The 20,838-nt window shown below is 46.2% G+C and overlaps 1 protein-coding gene across 1 annotated transcript in view; it reads right to left on the minus strand.

The window, feature by feature from the left end:
• The window catches only part of ROBO3 (roundabout guidance receptor 3), a 167,833-nt gene that overhangs the window by 116,155 nt on the left and 30,840 nt on the right, over nucleotides 1-20,838 (minus strand). The window contains exon 2 of the mRNA XM_063139600.1: nucleotides 14,010-14,336. Coding sequence (XP_062995670.1) covers nucleotides 14,010-14,336 — 327 coding nt within the window. The remainder of the gene's footprint in view (nucleotides 1-14,009; nucleotides 14,337-20,838) is intronic.

Below are 20,838 nucleotides of genomic sequence, written 5' to 3' on the forward strand. Positions count from 1 at the left end.
AGCCAGCTTGAACAATGGTCAGGGATTATGGAAGTTGTAGTCTAAAACAGCTGGAGGGCTCCCAATTGCCTACCTGTGACGTGATGCATATTGAAACCAAAATCCCACTCGTTTCAACGGGGGAGTCTTATTCCATGCTCAAATCTCTCCCACAGAAATCAATGGCACATGAAGCACTTCACTTTGGCTGTAGTACGCCCACCGTAAGAAAATGCCGAGCTGATCTGTACACTTGTGGAGGGCTTTGCACAAGCCGGCTCATTAATCTAAATGTTCTGCTCCAGAGTTATGGCCAACAGCCAATGCTGAGCTGAAATCTCATACCAACACGGTTTTATATCTATTTGTTTTTTATTATTATTTTGTTTTTTTTTAAAAAAGGAAGAAATATAGGTGAGGGAGAGAAGAGTGTCCCTCCAATTGTGCTCTCAAAACAAGGTCAGCACTGTGCCGGCCTCCCTCCCTCTATAAAATGCAAGTCAAGGACAGTCAACATTGCCTTCTACAGCAGCTTTAGAATACCGCAAAGCAGTCTTGGCGGAGAAAGCAAACACTTCAGGAAACATTTAAATCTGTGCCATTGTGATTAGCCGGCCAAGGGTTGAGAGTTTAAAAAAAATGAATAAAATAAAGACACATTAGGAAAGCATGCTGCTGCTGTTGTTGCTGCTGCATAGACAATCACTAGTTTTGGGCAGAGGCGGAATAATGCTGTTCCCGGATATATGGTTTGAAAGGAAGCTGGTTTTCAGAGTCCCAGAAACAAAGGTAAAGAAACCAATGATACAAAATACTTGAAAAGGGCCAGTTAAAATTAATCCTCGCAAGCAAGTAAGTAACATGTGGCCCTCTAGGTATTTGGGGCCAACAATTCCCATCTTGCCTTTGGCTATGCTGGCTAGGGCTGATGGGAGTTGTAGGCCAAGCTCTGAAATAGAAGGATTGTCCTCTGACATCCCTTCAAATAGAGGACTGCTCTCTGTAAAGTAGGGCACATGACCACCTTAGCACTGCACGGTGCCTTAGTGTCCAATGCAGTTCTGAGAGCAACGAGGGGCAGGAAGCAGCAGTGTCCAGAGAGAACACCTACAAGAACTTTGGCAATGAAGAGCCCGAAATGGTCCTCTTCTTCACCATTGCCACCTGGTTCTTCACCTGCTTCTCATGCTAGACTGGACAATAGTGGTGGGGAGAAGGAGGAACAGTAGATGCACCTGTGTACTTGCTCATCTGGCTCTCTGCCTGTCAAGCAAGTGAGTCCAATGAGGAGGAGGAGGAGGAGGAGGAGGAGGAGGAGGAGGAGGAGGAGGAGGAGGAGGAAGACCAGCTGGTGACCATGGTAGCAAAGAGGCAAACTCACTGACAGAGGGGCTGCACTGAGGGTATCCTACCCAACTGGCACGGTTTCTGGACATATATTTTACAGTGGAAACTGTATTCCAAAGATGATGTCCATCTGTGAAAGGCAGCCTTTCTAGAAGAACCAGAAATCTATTTTTTAGGAAAGAAAAGGTATTTTCTTTTCCCCATAAATCCAGAGTGTGGAAAACCTTTTATACAGGGAGTCTTAAAGCGAGAAAAAGACAAAATCAGAAACAAAAAGCCCTCTTTTTATGGGGCTCCTTTCTTTTCATCTCTTAAAGAAAGGTGATTATTTGAGATGCAAGGGGAAGAAACCCCGTTTGCATCTTCACGGTCTTCCCCGGCTCAAATCTTTACACAACACCAACATTTAAAGAAAACACCATCCAATTTCTCCAAGTAAATCCCTCCTACAATTCAAGACAAAATGGCAAGGGTCACCCCAACGGACTCCCATTACTTAGGAAATGACTTAATTCCCCCTCTTAGATATCACTCATTTACTGGCTTTGAATAGCTGGAGCCTGGATATACTCCTTTATCTTCCTATTCTCTGTGTGGCTCAGAAGCCCCTATAGGGGAGGAAAAAACACCACTAATGACTTAATCACATGACCTCCCCCCACGGAGAGGGTGCACTTTATCACTAGGAGGTCCCCACCATAAGAGAAAAGTAAAAGGGAGGGGGGAAATCATCCCTGCCCAAAAAAGGGAGTGAAATAGCCTGTAAGCAAGGAAGCCGGTCTGATTACAAGGCTCGGATAAACGTCCCTGCTAGACTGTAATTCTTGCCAAAAATGTAGAGTTGCAAATGGAGAGAAAGAGAGAGAGACAGAGAGAGAGAGAGAACACAGAGACAGCGTGTTTAGTGGAGTGATTTATTTGTGATTTTCAGGCGGCTGCCCACAACCAACATTCCAAACTAACAAGGGTGAAACATAGGAAATCCACCGAATGCTAAAATTATCTTTAAATACAGGGCTTCCAATGTGGTTTGCAATGCATTTCATTGCTCCTCAAGCCAAGAAGAGCCTCCCAGTTGTCTGTCAATAGTGTGCTGTGTCTCCCAGCCCGGGACGAGAACTTAATTTTTCTCTGCCTTATAGCAAAGAAGATGACACACTCACCCCTGACCCCACACCCTGGTTTAGGTGCTTGGCATCAGCCCATGCTGCACATTGGATGGGAGCGACAGCCTGGCAAGAAATATGTGACTGGTTTGTTTATCCAGCAGCTGCCCCCTTTCCCAAATTACATAAATGCATCCTGTCTGGGTAATGGACTGAGAAGTGACACAAAAATCAATAAATAATTCCAGTTTAGAGATGGCTGGCTAGCGTTCCGAGACGCTGCCCATGCCACGGCCCGGTTCTCGACGGAGCTGTCAGCTGGCTTTCAGAGTCTCGGACACATTTCTTTCTCCAAAAGGCCTCGGAGAGCAATGGTCCCGGCCCCAAGCCTCATCTAGGAAGGCTTTTGTTTCTCTGGGAAGTGGAGGGGGAAGGGAGGCGCCAGCGATTGAGGCAGGAATGAGGGCTGAAATGCTGGTCTTAGCTGTATTTTACAAGTCTCTCTTGGCTACTGGCTCTCAGTGGGGCAGCTAGGGCTGGACCTTGGAGCTAAAGCCCAGGGTCCCACAGCCCAGCTCAGCCCCCAAAGGACCACTCAGAGAGCGGTACATTCAAAAGCAAACTCCATTTTATTCATGGAGTCATCATGGCGCTATCATGTAAGTGAGTTTAAAATGCAAAACCATACATGCTCTCTCTCTCTCTCTCTCTCTCTCTCTCTCTCTCTCTCTCTCTGTGTGTGTGTGTGTGTGTGTGTGTGTATCAAGGTTTGCAAACTGTTTAGTTGTTGTTGTAGTAGAAACATATCAGGAATGTAGAAGCAGTTTTAAAGCACAGAACAGCAGTTGGAGAGACAGGGAGAGAACTGTTTGCTGTGTGTGTGACATCTAAGGGAGGCCCTAGTAAGACCCTCACGTCCAGAGTTGCCACGACAGCTCTGTATTCAGCTTTATCACATAGTTATTGAAGTAAATCAGCAGCACTTCTGAAAAGAAAGATGTGGGTCATCTGAAGACATCTATCCCCACCAGAAAGGCTACACAGAGGGTCTTACGAAAGGTAATTCCTCCCTCTCTCCTACTTGGTTTTGATGAATAGTCTTTCAAACTACATGGAACTTTTATTGGGCAGAACGGAAAGGTAACTTATAGGTCTGGGCAGACGTTATTTATTTGTTTGAAATTTGGATGGCCCATTTATGGTTAGGTGTGTTTGTTGGGGCACACTTAACCATTAACCTGGGTTCAAATGTCACTTCCTGGTTTGTTTACCCAGTCACATGAATCAGAAGGAAATGGGCTGCATGCAATCGCATGCAGTTCATTCACAACATGGTTTATTAAACCAGGATTGTGGTTTATTAAGCCACTGTGTTCCTTTCAAAATACTCCTTCCATGATACTACTCAAGGGAGCCTCCATATCTTCGTCATTGTCATCATCATCATCGTGACCACCATGACCATCACCATCTTAAAACTGGACTTTAAATGGTTGAATGACCATTCAACTCCCATCAGCCCCAGCTAGTGAGGCCGGTGGTCAAGAATGCTGGAAGTTATAGTCCAAAACATCTGGATAGCACTAAACATCTGCCAAGGATGGCACAAAACATCTGCCAGGAACTAAATTGTAACATTCAGAGAAGGGCACCATGCTGTGGTTAGCAATGTCCTGATCTCCACTTTTGTCTGAGAGATGCCGATCACCTTGCTTCATATTGGGGTTCACAAAAATCAAATTCCTCATGCGTTCTCCTTCTATGTTTCCATCGGAGGAAATCTTTCATGGTAGAGTTCCACCAGTCAACAGAATTTCTGGCTTTCACAAACCACCATTCCTCATGTTCAAGCTCAAGGCCTGAAAATATATGTGGTGGTGGGAGTGACCCTTGTCATAAACTACTCCACCAAAAAGAAAGCACCACTGTAGCCCTGCAGTTTTCCGATGAGGTGCTCGCATGAAGTCCATCAACATGTCTCCACTCCCTCCTTGTCTAAAACTGCCAGCAGCCCTTCATCGTGGCCACTTACGGCATTCCCACTAAGCATCAGCTTCGAGATCATGCCACTTGGCAAAGGAGGACCATTTGGCAAATTCCCCTGAAAATGGCCCTCGTTCCTTTCATTACACTCATTACGAGATGTTAGCTGCAGCCCGGTAGGCAGGAGGCCCGTTCCCTTCCCCATCGCATTCCTGATGGAGGATGTTTCAGCCATTTACCTGAGGCTTCATTTGTCATTTAATGGGAAAGCAACAGAAAATCCATTTGGACCATGAGAGGTACTTTGAGGGAGGTCAGGCTGTTTGCTAATTGCTTGAGGCCGAGGCGTTCCACTTGCCTTTTCTGAACTCTGCAAAAAGTGTGTGTCGGGGTGGAGTGTGTGTGTGTGTGTGTGTGTGTGTTGGGGGGAGAAACACGAGGATAACAGCCTTTTCAGTGGTGCCAGGAACCCTCCTCCAACCCTGACAAAAGACAGTTCTGCTCAAGTCCCTCAGCTCTACCCTAAAGATGCTGCTCGCTCAACCCCTTCTTCCTTTCCCCATTTAAAGGCTCTTTTCCCCTGCTGGGAGCTAATCTTTGACCTCACATCCTTTAAATCTCTCATGCGGACAAAACACAACGCTTCAGAGTCTTTCATTAAAAGCAATAGCCAAGAAAAGGAGGGGGGATCTCCCCGTGAGGAAGGGGCCGGCTGCCGGACTCCATTTGCACGGAGGGGTGTGGGCTTCGTGACCCATTATGAGCTGTTTTAAAAAGTTCAAGTCATCAAAGGGTTTCAGCCCTCTTCCAACACTGGTACAATCCAAGCACAGTGGGGGGAAAACTAGGCCGAAAGCAAGATATCTGGAAGAGAGCCTCTGTGACTGCATCTAGGGTCTATTCTGTTTCACAGAGGACAGTCCTCCATTTTAAGGATTGTCCAGCCCAAGTCTGCTTTAAACATAGCAAGCCATGAGAAGAGAGAACAGGGGAGTTGGAGTTGCCCATTAACTGTTAGCAACAGTGAACAGAAAGCCAGTGTGCTGTAGTGGTTAGAGTATTGCACTGGGACACAGGAGCTCTGGATTCTACTCCCCACTCAGCCGTGAAGCTTACTGGGTGACTTTGGGCAAGTCACTCTCAACCTAACCAAACTCACAGAATAAAAGATGGATTGGACCAAGGATTCATTCAGGGCCCTTCCACACACCATACTGAAGGTGCATGCATGCGCCCCAAGTACGACCCCAAAATGATAGTGTGTACTACAGCCAGAAGAGATGGAGGAGGTGGTGGCTGGGGAATCTGAGTGCGTCCTTGCTGCCGCTGCCTCCCCGCCGGCCTCCTGCTGCAGGGGTAAGAGCAAACTGGGTCGGAGAGCTCAGCTTCTGCCTCCGCCGAGCTCTCCGACCCGGGTCGCTCTTACCCCGGCAGCAGGAGGCCGGCGGGGAGGCGGCGGCAGCAAGGACGCACCCAGATTCCCCAGCCACCACCTCCTCCGTCTCTTCTGGCTGTAGTACACACTATCGTTTTGGGGTCGTACTTGGGGCGCATGCATGCGCCTTCAGTACGGCGTGTGGAAGGGCCCCTAGTCCAGCATTCCATTCACACAGTGGCCAACCAGCTGCCCACAGGAAACCCACAAGCAGCACCCTTGCACCCATGTTCCCCATACATTGGTGTACATAGGCATACTGCCCCTGATTCTGGAAGTAGCATATAGCCATCAGGACCAGTAGTCATCAATAGCCTTCTCCTCCAGGGTTGTTGTGAGGATGAGGTGGAGAGAAGGAGGACCAGTTTTTAAGAAAACTCGGGCTGGTGTGAAATGCAAACTGGGCTATTCTCTCCTATCAAAATTCTATCAACGTTCAGGTCCACACATACACTGGCTGAACCCGTTGTAAACGGAGATCTCCATTAGCTAAGTACCATCTCCCAAAAACATGCTTAAGATAATCGCCATTAGTCTAGACAATTGCAATAACGGCAATAACAATAATGCAATATGCTTAGCTATAGTCAAAGTGCCAGCAACACAAAGTTTAATGTATAACCATCTGCAGGAAAGCAGGCAAACAAATGGATTCCAATGCATTTCCAATGTGGCCTTCAGTATAATTTGCTCCTCAAGCCCTATAAGTCTAGGGCTTGACTGATCAGATGAGCCCACAATTGCTATTTTCTATCATAAAGGAAGATAGTGAAGAACTGCTTTGAATTATGCTAGGTCTTTACCTCCCCAAAAGCTTTTCCATCCCAGAGAGTCTGCTTGGCAGGCTGCACTGAATGCTATTTGGGAATGAACTCAAGGCCGCGATGTGTGCAGCAAGCCAGAAACCAATCTAGTGGCTTACACTACAAAGTGAGCAAGTGAGCGAGAGAGGAAAAGCACAGAAAGCATGCATTTCCAGATATTTTTGAGGAAGTCTATCCACAGAGCTTTTGGTTATGGCTTCTCCAAAGGGCCATGATCATCATTTAACATGACACCCTCTTGGTTTTGTTCCATGGATGTCTGTAAGCCAGAAATAGAGAAACTCCTTCATCCCGAGGGCTGAACTCCATGACCCTGTTCAGATGACGAAGTAAGCAATGGTGGTTAAGAATTTTGAGCTAAACATTATGGCTTAGTGTGTTGTGTGAACCATGACTTAGGCCTTTGCTAGACCACGGTTTAAGACCACAGTTATAAGATGGTCATGGTCATGGTGGTCACGATGATGATGATGATGATGATGACGACGATGACGATGATATGGAGGCTCCCTTGAGTAGTATCATGGAGGGAGTATTTTGAAAGGAACACAGTGGCTTAATAAACCACAATCCTGGTTTAATAAACCATGTTGTGAATGAACTACATGTGATTGCATGCAGCCCATTTCCTTCTGATTCATGTGACTGGGTAAACAAACCAGGAAGTGACATTTGAATCCAGATGATGCACAGGGGATCTCAGGCTCAGGCAGGGGTAACACTCCCTTGGCCCGGGATAATGGGCACCGCTTTTGGCCCGGTATTTCCCGCGGTCTCAGGCTGAGCCCGAGCGTGTAGCCCATTCCGCCGCTTTTCCCGGCTACTGCAATTACTCACGAGTAGCCGGGAGAAGCTGCGGACGAGGTGCAGCACTCCTCAGGAGCTCTGGGCCCATCGGGGCAGGGGGAGAGATCGGTGGGGGGAGATCGGAGCCAGGGGGGGGAGATCGGGGGGGGGGAGATCGGGGCCAGGGGGGGATCAGTAAAGTTTTTTTTTTAACTTACTTTTTGTCGCCACAGCACTCCTGTACTGCGGCCCCTTGAAACACACACACACAAAATGGCAGGCACAACGGCTCTCTACTAGAGTTGCCTCGCCTGACGTCACGACAAGGGCGGGATCTCGCCTTAGTTACAACTAAGATCACCCTTCCTCACACACGGATTTGCAGGTAGGTCTAGCAAAGGCCTTAGTGTGTCATGAGAACCATTCCTAACCATGGTGACTACATAACCATGGTTTAAACATGCTCACCAACCAATAGTTGCAAAGGGGATAGTGGCCTAACCATGGCTTAGCGTGTCATCTGAACTGGCCCAATTTCAGAGAAGCTCTTGGAGGCCACATGCCAGTGGTGGATGGGTCTCAAGGCAAAAAGAAGCAGGGACAAAAATACCAGCCTAGCTTAGCTTCAAGCTCTTGCTACCCATAACTTAGGAAAACCATTTCAACCTTTAAGAATGGAAGAAAAATTGCACAAAAGCTGGGAAAGCATCAAATGGAGGTTGGGGGAAGGAGGTGGCCTTTTGTGGAACTCCAGAGGTCAGGGCTGGGACTTCAAGAGGGATGGATTTAGCCCTGAGATTCCAAGCCCTTGTATAAGCAACATTACTCTTCTTCATGAGATGCTTGAAGTGGACTAGGAAAGTGTCAGAGCAGTGTAAGCTGTGAAGCAACAGCAGGGACAGCAATGGCCACCATGGCATAGCCAAGCTGATGGGAACCCAGTTTTCTCTTGCTCCCTTTAGCAGCAGAGTTTCAGTGGACACACCGGACCAGTTCAAAAGTAATGCCAAGCTGCATTTCAGTGTTCCACGAGCATGCGTTGGGGTTGCACACGCACTCCTCCCCACCAACACAAAAGGGCTACAGGTTCTCCACATGAAAAAGAAAATGCAGGGTGTGTGGAAGAATACACAAATGTGACTAGCACCAGCCCCCTCAGATAATCTGACACCACCGAGACTTCATTTAGCCTTTGGAATCACCGTCCATCTGTCCCCCCATGCCCTCCCCCCAGCCCACCTCTCGCCCTTCAGCATCACAGGAAACCATTTTATAGATTTTCCTTTGATGTCTGCATCTCGACCAATTACCTTGGCTGCAGTGTGCTCCTTTGATAGCTTTATTTCAGCAGTAACCTGTTATCAGTCCAGCCAATAGCCACAAATCATGGCGGGTTAGTGGCCAATGGTTCCCCCCACCCACATCCCATCCACCCCATATTTTGGAGCTCTGCTAATGTTAAGTTCAGCTTGGGAGGTGCCTGAAAACGTTAAGTGACTCCGAAGGCTTAACAGGGACAGCATTTCATTTCCCCAGCTCCTGGCGTTTGGCCTTGTCTCAGGCAAGGCCATCATTCATCTCGTGTCACTTTCAGCAGGGCCTGAATGCTTTCCGCGCTGTTTGTTTGTAGATCTTTGTCTCCATAAAGCCATTAAGGAAGACAATGGGTTGAGAGAGAGAGCCTTGGTAAGCCACACAGGAGATTGGTTTTGAGGTCAGGGCAGATAAATAACCAACCTGGATATCTTCCGCGCCCAGAATCCACACGGCTTGTTTGCTTGCCTCTGAGACCTTTGCTTTGTGAAAGGCACACCAAAGACGCCTGCCAGGAATGTGTCTGGGCAAGTTGCTAGAAAGAGTTTATAGCCAGAACTGAATGGACTTATCAACCGAGTGTTTGCTCATGTCTTAGATTTGCTAGAAAGTGACCGGAGCAAAATGGAAGGGGTGGGTGAGAGGGGAGGCATGAAAAACCTAGAAATTGGTAAGATGCCTTCACATAAATACTTTACAACTGATTGCGAAAATAGAGCATACCAATCTGGTTCCTAACATGTTTCCAATTTAAAAACCTTTCTCCGTCTCTCATAATACTAGAACCCGGCATTATCCAGTGAAGCTGAATGGTGGGAGATGCAGGTCTGACAAAAGGAAGTATTCCTCCACACAACAAATAGCTAAACTGGAATTTGCTAACCACATGATGTAGCAATGGCAAGAGCCAATGCCAAAGACAGCCATGGCCGGGCACCTCCTGAGGGCTTACACTCCAACAGGGATCCACTGACAAGAGACTCCTAGACTTGCTTCACCACTGCTACCTGCTTGTTCACCTCCTTCTTCTTCTTCTTCTTCTTCTTCTTCTTCTTCTTCTTCTTCTTCTTCTTCTTCTTCTTCTTCTTCTTCTTCTTCTTCTTCTTCTTCTGGCCAGACAACTATGGTGATGAGAAAAAGGAGCAGTAGAGGTCACTACTTACTTGCTCACTGGCTCTCAAGCAACCAAGTGGTAGCAATGATAAGGAAGAGGAGAAGGAACAAGAGCAACTGGTGACAGTGAGGGTGAGAAGGTCAACTCACTAAAGGAGGGGGGTGTTCAGGCGGCATTGCCCAAGGGCCCACAAAAAGCCAGAGTCGGCACTGGCACTGGCCACCAACTTGGATGCTTAAGACAAATTCATGGAGGATAGGACTCTCAGTTGCTGCTAATCATGATAGCTATATGCTTCCTCCAGGAAGAGAAGCAGCATGTTACTGTTGCCCTCATATCCTACTTATGGGCTTCCAAGGGCATCCGGTTGGCCATGTGAGGACCAGAATTCTGGACTAGATAGCCTTTGATCTCAACCAGCACAGTGGTTCTTACAAACAAATGCTTGGCGGTTGGGGAAAAGAGAAGGGGGCATGACCATATCAGGACCCCAGTTGGCCTGTATTTGGCCCACAAGCCTAAGGTTCTGCAGCCCTGGTTGACATTGACTGATGGTGGATCTTTAGAGTTTCAGGCAAGGGTCTTTCCTGGAGGTACCAAGGAATGAACGGAGGGGGCCTTCTGCCTGCAAAACATGAGCTCTCCCATTGAGCTATGGCCCATCCCATCTCCCAACCCCAACCCTTCCAGAGAATCCCCCAGATCTCCAGAAACAGTTGCCACTTGAAGTCTACGCACAGCTCTCCCAATTGGCTATTTGGACTTCTGATGCCATTGCCACCCCTCAGGGGCAAATTCAGAGCCATGTGGTCCAAATCCTTCCAAGTCAGAAAGCCAAAACCTTTTCCCTACATCTCCAATTAAGACGATCTCAACCCTTCCAAGCTCTTTGAACGCAGCAAAGTGGTGGAGGACAGACTTGCAGGTCTAGCCAAAATGCTCCCAAGCAGAGAAGACATCAACAACAGGCCGCCACAGATGCAGTGCGGTGCAAGGAAGAGTATGTTCTACCATCAGTGGAACCATCGGGAGGAGGGATTTGCGAGCGGCCCTGATCACTCTCCCCTTCAACCATTTGCTTAACTCGTTTTGTTAAGCAAACACTCCCAAATCCCTGCCAATGAATGAGATTAGCAGAAACGTTTCTTTTCTTTTCTTTTTTTCGCCCCCCTCGTTCAGTTTGACATTTTGTTTTTAATCAACTTGACTGGCTGTAGCGGGGGGGGGGGGGGTTGTAGGAAACTGGGACAGGGGGAAGAGAAAAATAATAGATTGGCAGCAGGACAAGAGGTACTTATGGGTGCATCTTCAGGACAGCTGCTCACACATCTCTATAGCCAGATGTTAGGCAGTACACAACTGGAAGGGGGGTTTGGGGGGGAACCTGGAGGGCCAGGCTGGAGCCCTAGGTGGGATGTATTTGGCTCCTAAGCCTGAGCTTCTGCACCCCTCGCATAGAGCTTCCCTGAAATCTTTCTGAAAAGGAAGTTCTTCTCTCTCTCTCTCTCTCTCTCTCTCTCTCCCTCCCTCCCTCCCCACTTTTATTTCACAGTGTTTCCTTAGGGTCCATGGCAACTCCTAAGACAGAGATGGGCATCTTGTGATCCTCTGTATGTTTTGGCCCACAACTCCCATCAGCCCTAGCTAGGGTGACCATATGGAAAGGAGGACAGGGCTCCTGTATCTTGAACAGTTGCATAGAAAAGGGATTTTCAGCAGGATTCATTTGTATGCATGCAGCACCTGTGGAATTCCCTCTTCATCACAACAGTTAAAGCTGCAGGAGCCCTGCCCTCTTTAGCTAGCATGACCCGTTACAAAAGAGGGAGGGGCTCCTGCAACTTTAGCTGTTGTGATGAAAAGGGAATTTCACCAGGTGCTGCAAGCATACAAATGCAAGCATACCTGCTGAAATTCTCTTTTCTATTAAACTGTTAAAGATACAGGAGCCCTGTCCTCCTTTCCATATGGTCACCCTAGCCCTAGTGAGCATCACCAATGGTGAGAGATGATGAGAGTTGTAAGCAAAAACATATGGAGTGCCACAAGTTGTCCACTCCTGTGCTGAGGAACCATTTTCAATATTCCTTCTCTCTTCCAGGGAACTCTGGGAAATGTAGTTCATTGTGCAGCAGATATGAATGAACACTCACAGAGAATCCTCAGCAACTCACCAAACTACAAGATAAAACAGACTTGATGCAGGAAATTCATGATCATATCTCCCAACTTTAAAGCAAATTTAGAAGTGGCCTCAGAGTGAGAAGAGGAATTTCTGATTTTGCGATCAATCAGGCAGGATTTATTAGTCAATCTATGATAATATATAGCAAACAAACCACAAGACAAAGAGAGTTATATAGTCTGCAACATCAAGAACAATTCTAAATGTCAAGCCTAATTATCAAGTGCTGAAGGCTGAGTGAACAACAATGTTTAAGAATGTAGCTACTGACAAAGCAACGTTGGTATTGACCCCATTAAGATGGAGACAAGCAGCAATTCATCTGATCTGCCAGGAATCGTCCTTATTAAAAAAGAGAGAGAGAGCAAGCAAGCGTCCCCTTGCACCTTTATAAAAATCAAAAATTGTAAGGAGTATGTTTGCAAGTGTTTCAATTTCACCCGAACCACAAGGAATTTGCAGGAATGGCATTCTTTAAAAACCACTTTTCATCCCCATGGCATTACATCCCCATGGCATTACATCCCCATGGCATTACATCTAGCCAAGAAGTAGGTTCTGTTGTATTTCTCTGATTTTGACTGGAGTAACAGTCTTTCCCTCACTCCCTGCTCAAAATCATAGCGCCAGAAGATCACTTGGTTCAGCCTCCTGCTTGAGGCTGGACCCTGCACACAATAGTCCCCAAGATATTGCACAATTCTGATTGCATTGTGTCATGGCTGGAGAGCAAGGACATTCAAAATGAACTGTGTAAATGCAGCTACTGAGCAAATAGCTCAAGAAAATGAGCCAAGCCATACTCCTAAGGTAGCACTTAGCACTGAGCATGCATCAGTTTCTATGTCGACATCAAAGATTGTACTTTTTGACAGATAGATTGATAAATAGATAAATACACACACACACAAATGAAAATGAAAGGAGGGCACCTATGCAAAAAGTAAAAGACTTTAGTTTTCAAGGGAGGTTTCCCATTGTTGTACCTGTGAAGTTAGAGCTGTAAATACAAGCTCTAGGATAATGTGATAGTTCAGACAAACAAATAAACCATGGTTAATAAATCATGGGTTGTTTGTCAGTGCATGTAACTGGGTGAGTGTGCTGGCTCCTATCCACTTCTGCTTTCAGAAACAACCCAAGAATCCCATTTTCCTGGGTTGTTGTCATGATGTATGAACACAACACTCTGGTTTGTTTAGGGTTCAACAACCCAGAGTTTTAATCCAACAACAAACCATGGGTTAAAACTCTGGCTTGTTTAACCCTAAACAACCCTGTATTGGGTTCACACATCATGACAACAACCCAGGGTTGCTTCTGAAAGCTGATTGAAAGTGGAAGTGCTGAGAGATGAGTGGAAAGGAAGCAGTACACTTGCTCACTTTCATATGGCCACAACAATTCCTGGGTTGTTTAACCCAGGAATTGGTGTTACATGCAAACCAGGTCAATGTTTTAATTCTGCATCTGCACTTGGGCTGAAGTTAACGATAGGCTGTGATCCAAACTGCTGCAGGTACAGGTCCAGTGAATAATTTGGGAGTGCTACAGCACTACTGAAGCCAAGATGCTACAGTACTGTTGAAGCTAAGCAAGTGTGGACTTGATTGATGCCCTAGATGGGAGACCACTGAACTAAATCTTATATGGAATATTAGTGGCTCTCTTTAATAAATAAATAAATCTCCCTGTCTCTATGACTTCAGTGACAGCAGCACTGTATAGCAGAAGTGTAAACACTCACATCGGATACTGTTTTCAGAATTAGAATCAGGTTCACACAAAAGTTAATACCAAGATCATGGGCCACTGCCTCCTAGCAAGCCACCTCACTGCCCATCAGTGATGAGCAGGCCAAGCAGAAGATAGTGAACATAAGCATTGCTTGAAGACAACTGGAAGTTCCCTCTCATTTGTTCAGAATTCTACTTACTGGCTACCTCCAGAGATGCATTCCGGCTGACTGCTTCACCCAGGTAGTTCCTGGCTACACAGATGTACACTCCCTCATCGGGTTTGCTCCTCCGCCCATGCACGATGCGCAGAAAGAAAAGGGAGCCACTCGGCAGCAACATGCGATGAGACCGAGGGTCTTCTTTGTCGGTCTCCACTCGCTCCCCATCCTTGTACCACTCGATGATGGGAGTGGGGCGTCCTTCTGCTTTGCAGTTCAATGTTGCCGGTTCCCCCTTGGACACGATGAGGTCAGAGGGATGTTCTATGATCCGCGGAGAGGAATCCTCAAGGCGAGGACGAGAACCTAAGGTGGAAGAAGCGAAGAGAGGACATGTTATAGGGCTTAGGAAAGACATGGTTCTGTTGCAGAGCTAAACACAAGGACAAGATAGCAAATTGTCAGCCAAGTTGATTATGACCCAATGAAGAGCAGAAGAAGAGCCCATGTTGGATCAGATCAAGGCCAGCATTGTGTACACACAGTGGCCAACCGGATGCCCATGGGAAGTCCACAAAGAGGACATGAATGCATTAGCCTCTTCCCACTCATGTTCCCCAGCATACTACCTCTGATTGTGAAAGTCTCATATGACCACATCTCATCTAAGTGCATCTTGATGAAGTGTCTCTGTGTGTTTGATACTCTGGTACCTGAATAGAACTGATCTCAAGGAGACAATTAAGGTCCCTCAGCCTACGTCTGGGCAAGATCTTTTCCTACAACTCCATCCAGTCTCTGAGATGGTACAAGCCTTCGGATTCCCCACCCCCGTCATATAACGGAATCAAATCTACACAGTGGCATTCAGGCAAAATCATCTTTTTTCAAGAAAGGGACCATTCCTAATTTCCGGGTTTCTTGCAATGAATCTCAGCACCTCCCTTGGGTTTGCCGTCCGTAGAAATGAATATCATCAGAAGCAGCCCCCAGAAAGACAAATTACGCTCCAGGCAGCTATATAGACTTAGAAGGTAAAGAGTCGGACGGAATTAATCCTTTTAATCATTTGCTAAAGCCTCTGGGAGCTACCCGAAGACTATTTCAGCACCTTAGACAGAGCAGAACCCAAAGCTCGCTTCCTGGTTTTGCATATATTCTCTTTCCTGCACCTCCTCATCTCTGTATGCCAGAAAAAAACAGACAGAAACTGTTCTCTCCCTATCCAAAGACTGCATATCAAGTTATTTTGGGGAGGGGGGAACACACCACAGGTGCATTCTTGGAAGACACACCCATATCCAGAAGGTGTTACAAAAATCACCCCCAATATGCCAGCACTATGGTGCAAAGAAAGTCATTTTAGGCTTCACTGCAATACATGTTGTTATGAAGAAATATGTTACTATGTTTTCTCAAATATTGTAACTGTTGTTCAAATAAAGCAGTCACAAACAGTAACATACATTATATACTATATAATAATATAATATATTATTATAATGTTAATTTTGGGCACTACTCAAGAGAGCTTCAGCATTTGGGTGGTATAAAAATGCAATGAATGGATAAATAAATAAATAAATAAATATAAGTTCATTAGGGGGAATGTAAGAATTGAGTTATATTATAAATTGTCTGGATGTGTCCTTCCATAATATTCCAGGCATGTTTGTCTCGTTTTTGGTTTTCTGAAGTTAATAAAATATTAGCACCTTTTGTAAACATCTTTATTTTGAGAAGCCTTCCTTGACTGATCAGCCATGATTTGTTTTTGTTTTTTTTTATTCTGGCATTCTGGTTTTTAAAATATCATTTTTTAAATATGGTATTTTATTCTTTTATCTTTTTTTTTTAACTTTGATGGTTCAATGCTTACCAGAACCCTCTATCAGTCAAGATGCTAAACAAAGCCAAAAGTAGGGCTGATGTTAAAGCAATGGAGTCACGTTTGGTTAGACGTTTAAGATGGAAAGTGAAAGAGGAATAGACAGTGGGAGCTCCATTGTCAGTGGGGTGGTGAATCTGCTCCGGATTTCAGTCAGAACTTCCAAGGAGCTAGAATTCTGACTAAATCCCAGAGCAGATTCTCTGTCCCACTGACATTAGAGTCACCAGCCTCCACTGGGGATAGAGATGTGCAAACTATTGTCCCTTTCACAATCCTCTCTAGTAATTTCATGTCCAAGTTGTCCCTAAGAAGAGATGGTGTTCAGTCTATGCCTGCGGTGCTGAGCTTCCACAAACTTTGGGCTGAGGCTTGAACTCTGAGGTTCAAGAGGTCAGTGAACCTGACCTCGGAAAGCCAAACAAAGCTCTCCCAGGAGTCACAAAGAGAGCAAAGAGAAGCCTTGTTGGGGTAGGGGGAAGCCAGCAAGAAACAGAGGAGCCATTCAATGAAAGAAATCTTGGCCAATTAACTGTAGGCATATGACTTGATCAATTAAAAGTGGCACATTATTTTCAAGGGAGTGGGAGAAAGCATGCTTGGCTTGCTTAGGTGATAAACCCATGTGTCAAAGCAAGCACAACCTCAAGAGAGGCCTTCCCTCCTTTATAATAGAAACAGAGGAAGGCCTCTTCTAAACAGCCTGGGACCTTCTGCATGCAAAGGAAGACCTTCTGCCACTGATCTAGAGCCATTCCACTTAGAGCAGAGGATGTTGCATTGCACTAGAAGCCCAGAAGAGGCATTCCCTACTTTATAATATAGACAGAGGAATGCCTCTTCTAAACTATAGATCAGCCTGGGACCTTCTGCATGCAGGGGAAGACCTTCTGCCACTGAGCTAGAGCCATTCAACTTAGAGCAGAGGATGTTGCATTGCACTAGAAGCTCAGCGTGGCCAAGAGCTGTGCACTGTTCTGGCATGGATATAGGACTAATTTCTAAGGCAGTAAATAAGAACATAAGAGCAGGTTGACTGGATCAGATTAAAGATCCATATAGTCCAGAATCCTGTTTCCTGTAGTGGCCAGCCAGATGCCTCCAGAAAGCCCACAAGTGGAATATGAGGGGTTGCTATTTGTCCCTCTCCTCCAACAACTGGTATTAAGTGCCATAGTGTTTCATCCCATCATGGAGTCTTCATAGAACCTTTATGGCCAATTGACAGCCATCAAGCAATTTATTTAATTCTCTTTTAAAATCACCATCTACGTTTTTCAAACCACCTTCCAACATATAAAACTGAGTGACAATGACCAGCTCAAGCCCATCAACCCCACCCATCCTGTAATTGAGCTGTGATTTCCACAGGGGTTGCCCATACCCAAATCTATTCATCGCACCATACTTGGTCTTGACAGCCTTACACCTTCACCTTATGCTCATCTGGTTACCACCATTAATAATCCCTTCCTGCCCTTCCCCAATGGTGATTAGACAGATGGATAATATATACTAAATCAGTCAATATACATTGGAAATGTCACGCAACTTCTCAAAGTCAAGATTTCCTTGGCATTCTAGGGCCATTCCATTTTGCTCTGTCATCCTCTTGAACTTTAAAGTGTTGATCTTATAGGTCTTTTGTTTGCTGCTGCTTAATTCATTTTATTGTAATTTTAAATTACTTTTTACTTTCAGCATCACCCAGAAAACACCCATTTATTAGTTGGTTGATAGAATAAATGAATGAGTGAACAAACAAATGAACAAACAAATAAACATTATGGCAAATAGCCTGATATGCCACAATTGAGATACTAAGGCAAACTTTCTATACTAGCACAGTATCTTTTATCCCGTAAGTGTTCAGGGAAGAAATAGAAATCCTCCATTTGATATTCATCTGGAGTTTAATTCCTACTTCATGCAGAAACGAGATACTCCTCTTGACCCTAACCAAAGCCTGGAAGCTTCTATTCCAGCTGAGCCTGTAAAAAATGAGGCCCTCGCGTGAGGTATTAGAGAAGGGTTATCTTCAGGCCTCAAGTGATCAATAGTTCTGAAATCCTAAACTCTGATAAGCTCTCTGGGTATTGATTTGTTTACCTATCATAATGATGATGTCACTCATCTCAAGATCCTCCTTCCAGGGCCGAACAAAGATTAAAAGCAGCTGCAGAGAAGGAAGGGAGAAATTGGCTTGGGGCAGAAATGCTGAAGGATGAGTGTTTAATGCCAAGGTGGGGAACCTCAGGCCGGGGTGGTAAATCTGGCCCTCTAGGGGATCACCAAATGGCTACGCCCCTTTTATGTCACCCCACCCAATTCCCTCCATCCGCTGGTAGTTTCCTGGCTTTTTCGTACAGTTTTTTTTCCCCATTCTAAAAGGTTGCAATGTCTCTTATAGCGCTTAGTTACTAGTAGTCAGAGCTTTAAGCTAAACTATACAGATAATTTAAAAAGATATAGTTCCGGCTTCACACATTCTGCCTTTGGCTCCATCCACCACTGGAATGAGGCTACCTAGATCCTCTCCAAAATTGAATCCAGCCCCTGGGGCCCATCCCTGGTTTAACGCTTCCCCCATGACTACCATTTTCTTGAGCAGACCTCCTGTACATTGACCTGTCTTCTTTCTCCAGCAAGGCTCTCAGCAACTTTGCAGAAAAGAGTGATTTCAGCTAGAACAGTAGAGAGGGGAAGGGATACACAGCCACCTTCCCCAGTAGCACCAGCTTGAGCAAAAGCTCCACTCTACCTGCCATAGTTGGGTGATCAAATCCTACAAATCCACCTCACATGTGTAGCTTGGCTGGACGCTCTGGAGTCAAGTACTAACTGCCCTCAGTTGGTAAGAGAGAGAGAGAAAGATGCTGACCAGACAGCAATCAGAACCTGCCTTGTTGGACACCTCTATTAAATATTAACAGGGGAAAGAGAAGAATAAACTAAGCGACAAATTGCCTGACCTTTAATTTTAAGAAGCGGGAGAGTTGCTGAGACTCCTTTAAAGTGAGGAACAGAAGAGAGATTGGAACTGAAGTAGGGGCGGAGGGGGGAGTGCGATTTACAGTAATACATCTGGGAAAATAGACTTGCGGACAAGTCAATAGAATTGAGAAACTGGGCACTTGGGAATGCTGGCAGGCACAAGGTAGAAATTGGCAATAATTACGGAGCCAGCAGACAGGGTAAGATGACATGATAGGAATCTATAAGTACTTAGGAGCGTTGGTTTCAAGGTCATACAGAGACTACCACCATCACTATGAAACACCAGGAAGGTGTATCACATCAGGTCAGCCAGAGGATGATCTAGTCCAGGGAGAGGCAACCTGGTGTTCTCCAGATGTTTTGAAGTACAATCCCCATAATCTTTACCCATTGACCATGCCGGCTGGGGCCCAATGAGAGTTGTACTCCAAAACATCTGGAGGGCACCAGGTTGCTATTCCTGATTCTGACCGGCAGAAGCACTTGTGGAAGGGTGTCCTGAGAGTGAGATGCCCTTCCTGTCTCCTTCTTCCTGCTCTGTTGTTAACTGGAGAAGCTGGAGATTGAACCTGGGACCTTCTGCATGCAAAGCAGGTGCTCTACCACTGAGCTACAGCCCCTCCCATATGGAAAATTCAGTTTCATCTAAGGACACCAGAAAGCAAGCAGCATTATGGCAGTTTCAGACATTATGGCCTCCCACGGAGGCTGCTGGAAACTTCTCCAGGTGTTGGTAACTCCACAAGGGGTGGCAGAATTCACCTCATCTCATGAACAGCTTGCCTGGAGAGGGCTCTTGAAATTAGGGCTGAGCAGCATGGGGAATTGGAGTTTGCTTACCCCAGGCTACTCAGTTGTTATCATAGAATCATAGAATCATAGAATAGCAGAGTTGGAAGGGGCCTACAAGGCCATCGAGTCCAACCCCCTGCTCAATGCAGGAATCCACCCTAAAGCATCCCTGACAGATGGTTGTCCAGCTGCCTCTTGAAGGCCTCTAGTGTGGGAGAGCCCACAACCTCCCTAGGTAACCATTGTCGTACTGCTCTAACAGTCAGGAAGTTTTTCCTGATGTCCAGCTGGAATCTGGCTTCCTTTAACTTGAGCCCGTTATTCCGTGTCCTGCACTCTGGGAGGATCGAGAAGAGATCCTGGCCCTCCTCTGTGTGACAACCTTTCAAGTCCTTGAAGAGTGTTATTATGTCTCCCCTCAATCTTCTCTTCTCCAGGCTAAACATGCCCAGTTCTTTCAGTCTCTCTTCATAGGGCTTTGTTTCCAGACCCCTGAGCATCCTGGTTGCCCTCCTCTGAACACGCTCCAGCTTGTCTGCGTCCTTCTTGAATTGTGGAGCCCAGAACTGGACGCAATACTCTAGAGTATTATGGTTATGCCATTTCTGAATTTACTAGCAGATGTCCCCGGCTGTCCTCCCACTAGGGATGTACGAGAATTTAGGTTCTGCTCACCAAACATGGCAATCAGGCGTGAGATGAGTAGCGAGGTGATGTTGGGAGAATCCTGCTCATCTCAAATATTGCTCGTTCGCCCACCCCTACATCCCACTGGCCTCATGCCAGGATGGATAGGGGAATCTTCCTGAGAATTCAGGTGGAGAGAGTTGTCCACTTATGGGAGATGATCCCCAAACTGGCATCTTCTTGTTAACACGTTTCCAATTCCAGTCTTAACTCCCCCAACACACACATACACACACACACACACACACACCAAGAAACAAACAGCCTTTGGCATTGATGACCCAAGCCTCTTTGGCATGCATGTCAGGCCGCTGCCTCTTTGCAGGCGCTGTGCTTCAAGAGCTGTCAGAGAGAGAAGGATCCCAGCTGGATGGAACAGATGCTGCCTGCTGTTGCTCTGGTTTCCCTAGGGCTGAAGCTGGACATGGCCCTCCAGCTGGAAAGCCCAGGGTGGGAGAAGTAGCATCTCTTCCTGGCCCAGTCTTTGCCATTGGGACATTAGCA

Source organism: Elgaria multicarinata, chromosome 12 (genome assembly GCF_023053635.1).
Source record: "Elgaria multicarinata webbii isolate HBS135686 ecotype San Diego chromosome 12, rElgMul1.1.pri, whole genome shotgun sequence".
Lineage (NCBI taxonomy): Eukaryota > Metazoa > Chordata > Lepidosauria > Squamata > Anguidae > Elgaria > Elgaria multicarinata.